Source organism: Typha latifolia, chromosome 4, assembly GCF_019914945.1.
Source record: "Typha latifolia isolate L0001 chromosome 4, TyphaL0001v2, whole genome shotgun sequence".
Lineage (NCBI taxonomy): Eukaryota > Viridiplantae > Streptophyta > Magnoliopsida > Poales > Typhaceae > Typha > Typha latifolia.
This window is the reverse complement of record NC_133089.1, coordinates 16,985,054-16,997,857: the sequence shown is the minus strand read 5'-3', so window position 1 is coordinate 16,997,857 and position 12,804 is coordinate 16,985,054. Positions and strand designations below refer to the sequence as shown.

The 12,804-nt window shown below is 35.4% G+C and overlaps 1 protein-coding gene across 1 annotated transcript; it reads left to right on the top strand.

Annotated features, from left to right (window-relative positions):
* The first annotated feature begins 8,315 nt into the window (after positions 1 to 8,315).
* Positions 8,316 to 11,136, top strand: LOC140786662 (probable trehalose-phosphate phosphatase 6). The gene is made up of 11 exons (XM_073135264.1): positions 8,316 to 8,813; positions 8,909 to 9,049; positions 9,179 to 9,250; positions 9,344 to 9,442; positions 9,553 to 9,612; positions 9,860 to 9,961; positions 10,065 to 10,142; positions 10,243 to 10,312; positions 10,458 to 10,528; positions 10,622 to 10,714; positions 10,799 to 11,136. The coding sequence occupies exons 1-11, from the start codon at positions 8,538 to 8,540 to the stop codon at positions 10,868 to 10,870; spliced, it is 1,134 nt and encodes a 377-aa protein (XP_072991365.1). The 5' UTR covers positions 8,316 to 8,537; the 3' UTR covers positions 10,871 to 11,136.
* The last annotated feature ends 1,668 nt before the right edge of the window (positions 11,137 to 12,804 follow it).

Sequence of the window (12,804 nt, the reverse complement as noted above, 5' to 3'; positions counted from 1 at the left end):
TAATGTACAGGAACAAAGCACCCAATAGTAAGTTCATTGTATTTTTGTAAGATATGCTGCCTTAAGCCAAAAGCATAAAACCATCAGTATTAGAATATTAGATTAACTTATAAAATAAAAATAAAAAACTTGGGTTGGATTATTGGATAACATGGTTGTCTCTATCATTATCCTCTATGAGAAAGAATGTAAAAGGTATGTGGGGCTGCTTTTTGGAGGTCAATCATCACACGATCCCTTCTAAGTCAGCTCAGTGCTAGAAGCATTCAAGAAATTAAAAAAACTCATCAGAGTGCTACATTTTTATTTTTTATTTATTTTTGGTTGAGAAAACATCATAGTGTTACAAGGATATATCATAATGGCAGCAATTGATCTTATTTAAGAGTTGACTTCCACCTTCTAATGCTAGTGCTTGCATGAGAAAGAGCAATGAGCTAATGAAAGTAGCATGGAAAGCAGAGTCAACACTTAATGCTAAGTGGAGACAAGTAAAAGAAAATATCCACATTAGTTGTTTATGATCGAAAGTAGTGGCGTAAATGAGCCCAGCTTTGATCAAGCTTGAATTAAAATAATTTTAATTTAAGTTAATTTTAAGTTTATTTTAAATTTGAGCTGAGCTTAAGTTTAAATGAGCTGCTCAATTAGTAATTTCAAGCCTTATCAATTCAAACTATTTTTGAGTCTAAATAAGCTTGAATTGATTTAGGCTTGAATCAAGCTTGAAATAAAACATAATTCAACTATAAAAATATAAATATTACTAAAATATAAATTACAAACAATTAATATAATTGTGCTAGAAAACTACAAGTAACCAAAATATAAATTACAAACAACAAGATAATTATGTCAGAAAACTATAAGAAAAAAAAAAATATATATATATATATATTCGAACCTTATTAGCTCGTGATCAAGCTTGACTCGAATTTAATTTCCAGCCTAGTTTCACAACCAAGCTCGGCTCAGCCTATTTTCAAGCCGAGCTCAAGTAGATTCGGTTATTTTGACAGCCCTAATTAGAAGGTGCAAGGTGAGTGCATCAACTTTGAAACATAATTTTAGTGTGAATTTTGAGGGCCAAGAGTGGGCTTATAACTTGAGGCTAACTATGTTTGGGCCTATCTTTTCTTTTCTTTTTTAATGGATGGGCCATCAACACTGAGCCATCTGAGATAATTTGATATCTCTTTTTAAGTCCAATTCATCTAGAACCTATAAAATTTTGATATAGTGTCTATACCATGAAAGTATGGAAGTTATTCAGTATATCTGCAGATGTACCAAATACCAATACCTCTCTTTTGGTCAAATTAGCAAGCAAGTTTATTTAGTCAAGTCAGGCAAGCAAAAGATTGCACTAGAATTAGAATCTTTGCATCCATTAAGTCCATTAATAACATCTACTATATGCTCATGACCCTAAAGTTAGCAACTAGTTTAAGCTAATGCTCTTCATGTTCTTTAGTCTTCCTCTACTTTATACCCTGAAGCATGTGGAAAATGTTGCATTGGTTGCAGTAGGAATGTAAAGGACTCCACCAATGCATGCACATAGCTTTATTACAACACAGTGGGCACATAGATTCACAGTTGCAGCGATAAAAAGACTCAGAAGCAGTCAATAGTCAGCATTTTAGTACTTGGAGATGTTAAAAGAAACGACAAGGTGGAATAAGTCAGGTGACAATCCACCCAAGGGAGCAATTTGGTGACCCAACTGCACCAAGATTCCAAGCCTAAGCATTAAGCAACTCGGAGCATACTGCCTCCTTTTCCTACCTCTCTGCATGCCTTCAGCTTTTTCATCCTTCAATGCTCTTAATTTGATACAAACCTTACGATCTTCGATGTGGAACTTTCAAATTTCAATATTTCTACCATGGAATGGAATAAAGTGTATGGTTAGCCCTCTGATTATTCCAAGTTAAGAAGTGTTCAAATCAAGTGCTGAATAATATCTGACATGCAATTGCAAGTAAGAGGAAAGGAAATAAAGGCATAAGGAATCAGAACCTAACAGATGATTTGTTGTTTGAAAAGACTAGTATGGTAATAAGGAACCTAATGTTGCTTGTGGGGTTTGAATTCATTGTAGAAACAACAGCCTAACTTGCAATAGTTAGGTTTGTTGTTAAAGTCACAAGATTCTAGGTAGGTTGTGAAGAGAAGGATCCAGCACAAGGCCATTGACATACTTTGAAATTAGCAAACAGCTCAAGACATGCACTTACCCAGGAAACCCTTTTCGCCTACATTATTCATTTTTTTGGGCCATTGGAGTTATTATTCTAACATCTAACCATGGGCTAGCATTGAAAAAAGGAGATTTGGGGCATGAAGATCTTTGATCTCAAGGAAAGACTAGTTACAATAGAATCATGCTAATCGATGCATTTTAAAATAATCTGAAACTTTTGCTGTCTATGAGATTATGCTTGTGAAAAAAAGTTAATGTCAACTTTTTGAAACAATCAAAATCATAATGTGTTTGGACTTTGACTGTTGAAACTATCTAACCTTTCTAGTTAATTGGCTTTTCTTCTGGACACATGCATTTAATTCTATTCGTTTGTTTCAAAGATTCCTTAAGCAAAGAGACTCTATTACCACAAAACATGTGGAATAGTTAGACTATCATGACAAATGTAGGCCTAAACATAACTAATAATTAGCTGGACCTCTTTTGCAAGCCTTTTCCATCTACCACACATTGAACAAAGCCTGAAAGAAAATTACTAGTTTTTAGCTTGTTTTGTTTCAGTGATATTAGCAGAAGTAGAATGCAGGCATCCTTGCAATGTGTTCCAAAATGAGAAGAAATATATTGAACTACCACTTGAGGCCAGTCTTCAGTGCCAAATTTTTATAATGGCAAAGGCAATTCATGCTGAAGTTTGTTTGTTGGGTAGGTAAACTTGGAATTACTTTAATGGATTCCTTCTGCTCCCAAGTTATACCTTATGACATCTCAGGAAGCAGTTTGTGTTTCCATTGACTAACAAGAATACATATATAACGCAAATTATCATCCACTACAACCCTAAAGTACTTTGCAGGAATATCTAAGTGCTGCAAATATTGACTGCAATTTAAATTTCCAGAGTATAGTTTTCGATCCAAAAGTACTAACCATGTATAACACTATAGTACACATTCGGAAACAAGTTGTTATCCACTTCCCCCTCTTAGGTACTTTGCAAGAATAAGTAAGTTCTGCAAGTATTGACTGCAATTTAAATTTTTGGCTCAACGACCGAATATAATTTTCGTTTCAAAAGTACTAACTGCTAACCATGTATAAAACTACAGTACACATTCAGAATTAGCTGTAATGTATTTGAACTGCAAACTATAGCTTCAAACTCAATGGACTGATTTTTTTATTGCATTGATTTCTGACCATTTCGCTGATAGTTGTAAGGTGAATCTAACAATAGGATTCCCTAACAGTAAATGGCTTCATAATATAGCACCATAGGCTAGAATCAGTGGTTCCTGGGAGATAAAAGATTTGATCTTTCAGACCTAGCTACATTAAGAAGGAAGAAACGTGAGATCAAAGAAGGACATAGGATTTGTTGCAGTGGTATTATAATATATATGCTTATGGAGGTAGAAAAAGTAGACAAAGAAAGCATGCACTATTACTCATAGAATAAAAGGATTTGCACCATAAGCCTAAGCAAATTTCTATTGAGCATAGGCATATAGGAAGATCTTCTTCCAAGGTCCTATATGGACTAAGCATATATCTGCCCCTCATAGTCCTATCAGATCCTCATAAGATATTGGATTAATTAGCCATGATCTACTAGTAATCATTCGACGTCGGCATAATTAGTGGCGAAAAGAGAAAAAAAAATCAAAGGAAAGACAAAGGGAACATGCGGATTGCAAGTGGTCCTCCAAATTGGCATTTCAATGGCTAAAGTGTGCATAGTACTCTGATTTTTTTACAGAGGATATGAAGATCAAGAAAAGCAATGAGAGCCTAGATTTCTATGCAGCTCCTTTGGATATTAAATGTACAAGGAAAAGAACCTTCTAGGATTGGCATTGGTTCTCAAGTGCATCCCTAGGATTAGGTGGGTCATGACTCTAAAGTTGCAGTTAGGATTTGGTTGGTATATATTCCACCAATTTGGAGGACTAATGCATGAACAAAAGAATGAATGAATGAATGAATCAATCAATCAATTCTAATATGATTATTTCACTAAAAAGATTAGCAGCATATCATGTTATAGTGTTAACAAAAAGATCAATGGACAAAGGTGGGGACTTGAAGTCCACTAATAATACTATTCCCTTTAATCACAATAAATAACTCCTTTGATTAGCAGAATACACCTGATAATTTTTAAACATTATCATCAAAATCTATCAAGTATAAAATATACCATTACAAAAATCCTAATAAAACCACTTTAATTGTTTAATTACCCAACTTTAGCACTTGATTGGAGTTGCTGTCATCCTTCACTTTGTTAGATTAGCCTAACTAAGATCAATCTAATTAAAGAATTAATCAACTCCAATCGGTGCTCATCAAGTTGCCTCACTTAGAATTTACAAATTGTCACACTAACTAATGTGCTTCTAGCAGCATCAGGCTAGATAGCAACAACAACACTAATATAGACTGCCTTTTACTTTATTTTTTTTTCTTTATAATTTTTCCTAAAGTTATTGTTATTAATTCATCTTAGTTGCTATAATTAGGGTTAAGTAATATCGGTTGGACTTTATCACACCTAGCTTAATGTGAAGAAGCTTCCGTTAATCCTACCTAACAACCTAACCTTAGAAGAAGTACAAATAAATAAATACTTAATTAATTAAAGGAAAGGGAGGATTAGATGATTGCCAACTAACTCTAATGTGGCCGTTAAAGTCGGTTGAGAGGGACACGTTCCTTTTGTGGCCCATACGTTCCTCTCCTTCGTCTGATCTCCATCCGAGGGACGGCAATTAAACACGTTCCTGACTGTGGGTCCCACGGAGAATTGCGAGCTGATTGGATGGGTCCCAGGTCGTGGGCCCACAAGTTTATTATCTTATGAATTTTTCTACCTGTAATTATGTCAGTAAATCTACGTCAAAAAAAAAAATGTAAAATATGGTCGTATCATATGTAACGAGATGTATATTTACAATTTTTACCTCCAAGATACAGGAAATTAATATTATTATTGTTAGCATTATTATTATTAGGGAACAACTTCATGTTAACATAACGATCACATTAGACTCTGTTTAATATACGGTTGGGAAAAGTGCCGGCTGTTACATGTCTTTTTCATCCATTAATCTATTTAATCCTAGTGCTAACTCATGGCTAAGTAAATTAGTCTACCCAATAAAAAATGACGTCAGAGAATGACGTAAACTACCAACCAATTTTAATATAGTTTGTAGCTGCCGTCCTACAATTAAGGAGGTCATAAGATTAACTCTAACGCTAAATAATATAATTTGGTTGCTTAGCTCGGCTTGTTAATAACTTGATGGTCCAACGAATTTGATGAGCCGTTTGAAACCTATATTAGTATCTATAAAGAATTGGTTCTTACGTTCGACTTATATTTAGTTTTTAAGCTCTTAAATAATAAATAAATTTAATATGAACCCTAATAGCACTAAATGTTTTTAAGTATATCTTAAAAAGTGGATTTTAGATTCTTAATAAGTTAATATTGTGGCATAATACTTTACTCAGCTCTACATTATATCTCACTAGTAATATGAAGCTCTAGATAACAGATTGCGTAATATTAAAATTTCTTCAGCCAATCAGAGAGCGAAAAGTATCTCCAAATCTCCAATGCTTCTAAGTTAAAATAAATATTATATATATATATATTTATTTATGAGAGGAATTATATTAAGCTGTATGTTGATTGTGACATAGTCAATTGTGTAACCTTTATACGCTTGGAATCTGACCACAAAGTTAAATGTTATTGCCTTGATTAAAGTTATACGCCTTTTTTTAATTAGGTGGTTAAGTGAGATAGTTTAAATGGTTAATCTTGTGCATGTGAGCAAGTAGCTAGGAAGGTGAGAGGAGGGTGCATGGCATTAGTCTTATGTCTTAAGAATCTCTCATGATTAATTAAAGCAAATCGTAATGGTTACTTAACCTACAAGTGGTTAGTATCCTCTCCACAAGCTCAAAAGTTCTTTTTTTATTGTTCTTTTGTTTTGTCTTTAAGTTTAAGTTGTGATACAACTTTGTGAAACAATGCCATGAGGCTCCTATTGTATTAGGCCCTGTTCACTTGTGATATAAGGCTAGTATTTTAAATTTTAATATAAGAGAAAGAAAGTTAATATTAGTATAAATTATTTTATTATTTAGTTAAATAGTTGTATAATGAGTAATAATTATTTTTGAGATGTACATAAAGCTAATATTAAAGTAATAAAAAATAGTAAATTTATATTAAAAATTAATAATATTTTAAATTAAATAATAAGAATATTTTTTATTCGATATAAAGTAGTAGTAATAGTAATAAATATGTGTCATCTAATCTACGGATAAAATAATAATTTTATATTATTATTAAATTAATTTTTAAAAGTTGTATGAAATACAGAAGAAACTAAGTTGTTGTTTGATTACTATACACCAGAATAAGGAGACTTAGAACGGGGCTCAGTGTTTTCGGATTCGGATTATATATAACAGTATCGGTGTAATTAGGACAATATCAACTTTTTCATTAGGTAAGACTAAATAAGTTGGTGTTGGTGTGCTAACTTTATCTTTTACCTCCATGCATGCATGCAAAGACTTTGGTGCATGCGCACCACAACATGACAAAGGGCAAGAAGACAACACCACCACCAAAGCTAAGAACTTCATGCATGAACAAGAGCTGCCTTAGCCATGGGGAGAAGTTTAAAGTGGATCTAAAAAATAATTAACAATTTTTTCATATCTTAACTTGTGTCGTTAGAGAAGACCAAGTGTTGCACTGAGGACTTGGCTACATGTCCTTATAAGAACTCTACCTCTCTCTCTCTCTCTCTATATATATATATATAGAGAGAGAGAGAGAGACGTGTCAAGGTTTTATGTGGACATCACTTTCTTAATAATTTCGAAGTCTTTGGTGAGTTGAGGAGATCGGAGGTGACAGTGAGAAAGGGTTAACTTTATTTGGGATTTTCTTATATATATATATATATATATATATTATAAAGAGAAAAGGGAACAAGAAAGATCCACCGTGATTTCGTAATTTACCATCTTGTTGGTGTCTTGTGGCAGTAACTTTGACTAGAATAGAATTTGGAGTTAATACTCCTTAATTTAAAGTTTGGGGCAGTAGACTAATCACAAATTAAATTAAAAAAAAACTAATATTTATATATAGATTGGTTGAAAAATCAAACTCAGAACGAATCGGCATGCTGTAAGCTTTTTATTTTACTCCTAGAAGGAAGGGAGAAAGGTACTAATGACTTTTTAATTAATTACCACACTAAGTGGAAACTTAAGCATGAAGCTTACAACCAACTACTCGAGAAACTGCATCGAAATGAAAGAGAACATGCTCAATTACTGCCACTAAGACTCCAAATAAAAGTTGACGAGTGTTGTTTTGTGTATTTTTTTTATATAATTTTTTTTCCAACATGCATGTAAATATTCCAATCAAGTTCTTGCCTTGAACTTCTATGGGTGCTTTCTTTGTAATTACTTACCAACCATGGAAAGGAAATTCCATTTTCTTTTTTCTTTTTCTTTTTTTCGAAACAACCCTTTAGAATTGACTTAATTACTGTTAAGAAGGTACGTGCTTGACAATATAATTTTGCCATTGGTGTTAGAGTATACATATATTTTTGAATTATTATATTTGATCCGGTTTTGAAAATGACAGTAGCCCACAGCTGCGAGTTTTTCTATTTTTTTCCGGGGGGCGTGTTAGTATAAAATTAGTAGCCTTTTGTTTTCACAAAAAGACACCTGACATAATTCAAATTAACATCAAGGAAATTTCTCAGGGGCGTAGCTTCTGGGCAAGATGCGGTCGGTGTAACCCGACGGACACGTAGGCACCGACCCTCGGGACCCACTTGCGACCCCGGCGCGTCGCGCCACCTGGCTCCTGAATGGGCCCACCTGGGGCCCATTCTACGTGTCAGGCCCACGGACGTGGGGCCCAATGGATTCTTGGGCCCACGCCACTTTCGGTCTCTCTCTCTCTCTCTCTCTCTCTCTCTCTCTCCCAAAGTCCAAAAGCGACCGAGCCCAACTCTATATAAACCTTGGCGCTTGGACCTGCACCTGCATCCATTTGCTCTTCCATTACGTAGGAAAACAGAGAGAAGTCTTTCTTCAAAGTCTTCTTCTCCTTCCTCTTTTACCACTCTTTTGGCTCTTCTCCTCCTCCTCCTCATATTGCTAGCAAAGAGGGAGAATAATTCCAAACAAGCGCTTATATCTCATTCTTGAAGCATTACTTTTTTTTTTACTCCCCGCACGAAGTATTAGAAGCAGGGGAAGGGAAGAGATGACTAAGCGCAATGCGGTCACGCCGAAGGAGATGGCGATCATGGCGACGGCCACTGCCGCAGCCGCAAACTCCACTATGCCTCATTACTCTTACCCACCTCCACGGGGATGCAGCGGCAGCACTAACTACGCTAACTTCAAGAAGGTGATGAAGAAGAAGCCAATGCGCCATCTTGATCTCAGCGGCAGCAGTGGGAGGATTAATATTAATTCACGGATGGATTCAATGAAGGCGTCTTCGCCCCGTCGTGGAGAGAATTACGCGGAGTGGGTTGTAAGTGCTCAAATTCTAGTCTTGGGTTCTTGGATTTGAGTTGGTTTTAGTAGGAACATTTTTGCAATATTTTTTACTTATTTATTTCTGCGTAGAATAAGCATCCATCCGCGTTGAAGATGTTTGAAGAGATCATCGCCGCGTCGAAGGGGAAGCAGATTGTGATGTTTCTCGACTATGATGGAACTTTATCTCCCATAGTTGATGATCCAGATCGTGCATATATGTCTGAAACTGTTAGTTTATAATCCCTTGCTCTGTTCTTTAACTCTTCTTTTTTTCTCCTCTGTTTCTTATATGAATCTAAACCAACTGAGACTAAAAGGTTGGATTTTTATATCTGGGTTCTTTCTTCTTGGCATCAGATGAGAGAAGCTGTGAGAGAATTGGCAAAGTTTTTCCCTACTGCAATTGTGAGTGGGAGATGTAGAGATAAGGTACATTATAATTTTATAACTTAATTTGCTTGCCAAGTGTGGAGATAGTTCTTTCTATATTAATCTAATCCTTCTTAATTTGTTTGTGTGAAGGTATATAACTTTGTACGACTAGCAGAGTTGTACTACGCTGGGAGCCATGGGATGGACATCAAAGGTCCCACAAGAGGGCCCAAGCATATAAAATCCAAGGTGGGTATGATACAATTCTTGTCATTTTTCAGTGTGAATTTTTTTTCCCTCTCAACTATTATGGTTTAGTTTATCTGATCCTTCTTTTTAATTCCTAATGAATGGTTTAGGCCAAGGCCAAGGCAGTTCTCTTCCAACCAGCAAGTGAGTTCCTGCCAATGATAGAGGAGGTGAGATTTTCTTCCCTCCTATTTCAAATTTTAAAAAGAAATACAAAAAAGTTATTAAGAGAACAGACTAGTTCTATTTTTTTGTTAAAGTAAAAAAACCTCATCTGAGTTAAGATCATTGCAGTCTATTTGTTTGATGAGTATACCCTTCAAGAAGCATCACACAGAAAACATTTTCACATTCTAGTTCCACCATCACATATTTATATATCTAACTGAACAATTCATGGCCTATTTACTTCTCAAGGTTTACAAAAGACTGGTGGAGAAAACTGAATCAATTCCAGGGGCCATGGTGGAGAACAATAAGTTCTGCGTATCAGTTCACTACCGTTGCGTCGAAGAAAAGGTAAAGATCTCACAATATTAGAACACACAAAACCTACTTCTTTTTGGCCAGAAATGAAAATTTCATCAGGTTAATTACATTACTTTTACCAACTTCATCCCAGAAATGGAGCACGTTGGACCAGCAGGTTAGTTCTGTGCTCAAGGAATACCCGAAACTCAAGCTTACGCAAGGAAGAAAGGTGTGATATAGATTAGAATCTTTGCCATTTGTAGATTTTAGTTGCATACTTAAGGTTACACCTACATGAAAAATGACTTGGTGTGTTTCTTTAAATTTAGGTGTTGGAGATTCGCCCAACTATTAAATGGGACAAGGGGAAGGCCCTTGAGTTTTTGCTAGACTCTCTTGGTAAGCCTAAACATGCATTATACATCATACCATATTCATCAGTTTGGTATATCTTGTATTGTGCTTAAGGTCATCCAGCTATTCTTCCTGTTGCATTGGTAACTAACTAACTAACCATAACTACTTATCTTCTTTTTTTATATAGGTTACAACGAATGTAATGATGTCATGCCAGTATATATTGGCGACGATCGCACTGATGAAGATGCTTTCAAAGTAAATTATCAGTTTCAGTTGTAATCAGTATTTAAACATTCAAGTTTGATAAGTGTTGCTAAGAAGCTGTTGTACTTTTGATTTTATGTTTAGGTTCTGCGGGACAGAGGACAAGGCATCGGAATTCTTGTTTCCAAATTTCCAAAGGAAACTAGTGCCTCTTATTCACTCCAAGAACCAGCTGAGGTATATCTGCTGCAACTTTGTTGTTGTTCTGCAGTAAATGTTCCAAAAATATTCTAATCTCCCTGTATATAATGGTTTATATAGGTCATGGACTTCTTGCATTGCCTGGTGGATTGGAAGTGCCTGTCGCTTAACAGTCGCACAGAGTGTAAATAAAACTGATCCTAGTTCATCATCCACATCAAAAGTTTCCATGGTGGGAATATGAGATGAGAAAGTCACAAAGAGCTACTTCTACTAGGAAACTCTTTTAGTTTTTGTTCTTTTTGTATCTTGTCCTGTACTTAATTTTATGTACAAGAAAGGAAAAGATAGCAGTTTTCCTTCCCCTTCTGTAAAAGATCTCAGTGTTTCTCTCATTGCTGTTGCAGTCTTTCATAAATTTTTGGTCAGATCTTAAAGACCATGCAGTTAAAATTGAACAGTATGCAAATTGATACCTGGATGCTTCGAAGAAACTTCATTATATTTTTCCCTAATGAATAAACATATGAGCAACATGGCAAGTGAGAATTCCATGAAGTTTCATATCCTCCATAGTCCTAAAATACGGTTATGTTGACAAACCAATTGAATGATAGGTTTCAAACTGGGTCGTACGAATGGGAAAAAAAATGAACAAGGCAACCAATTTGATTTCTAACAGGCATAACTTTTGAGCCAAGATGAGTTCTGGAACAGAAAATTAGAGAAAGAGGGAAAAGTAAATATATATTTTTTCTTTATAGACCATGGAGTTCTGATCGAAGTGGATTCTTAAAAGTCCTACCATCTAGATTTATCTAGTTAATTCTATGTTTCTTTGGATTCCTTTTTCTTTTTCTTTTCTTTCATCTGGTTCCACAAGTAAGGTGGTATGGTAGACCTCTAACTGCAGTTGTACCTCATAACTTAATTCATCAAAGGCTGGGGTATGCCATAAAACTTTGCCATAATCACAAACAATGAGTTAGAGATTAATCTCTTCCTTTATGTTGCAAATTTTATAAATATCTCTCAAGCATGATTGGAGTCTGTCTGAACTCATGAAGTTTAACTTCACACAAGAGTAGTCAACATCAGAAGCTAGGAAAGCAAGTTATGTTTGGTTCTATTTGCCTGATATTGGATGCAACTACCAGAAAAGCTACAAGGGATTCACTTCGCATTGGCTTCTCTTCTTAGTCTTATATGATAGTTGCACCAAAAGGTTTTCAATAACCAATAATAAGTAGCACAAAACTTTTATCTGGGCAAAAAGAAAGAAAACTATAGATTATGAATTGATTCCATTTCAGGTTACACAAAATGATAGGTTGCTAAGCTCTCACTCTCCACTAGTACCTTTTACTTTCTTCTCAGGACCAAAAGGGTAAAAGAGAAAAGGGAACTCTCAGTGTCCAGTAACCACTAAAGTTTCAAGTGGACACTTTACAGCAAAAGCAAGGGGGAGCCATGCTTCTGAGCCAAGAACATTGGCAAACTCCTGGGGCACATGACAGTGACAAGCTAGCCCACAAAGAGAATCCAAAAACCCCCTACTCTCACCATTGGTTTGGATCAAAAGAGGGCTCCTCTCACTCTACATGGCCATAATTTTTGTTAGGCCATGAAAGGAACCACAGTCCACAGTACCAGATGTAAAAGTTTCCTACTTTCAACTATGGTTGATGGAGGAGTTGGATTCCACTTCAAGTCTTCACCTTGAGCAACACCTGGGTCTAGAGTGGGGACCTTTGCATGTCTCCAAGTCTCTTTACCACCACTATCATACGTGGAAAGAGGTGGTGTCCATTGCATTCTCTCCCGCCATTATTGTCGCCTAAACTTAGATAAATAAACTAGTCTCTGTTCATGGAGAGTTCCACATTATTGGAGGCACAACTCACAAGGCATCCAATTTGGGATTCAATACAATGATCAATTTGCAGAAGAATATGGTTTAGTTGGACTAGGGTAGATCTCTTTCACATAAAAGATACATGTCGCTTATCAAGCCTACACAAGATCACATGCATGGAATTGATCCAAAGGAGAAAAGGAAAAAAAATTTATCATAAAACCTCAACAACAAAAAAAAAGAAAAAGAAAGGCAAGCAAGCATATGCATG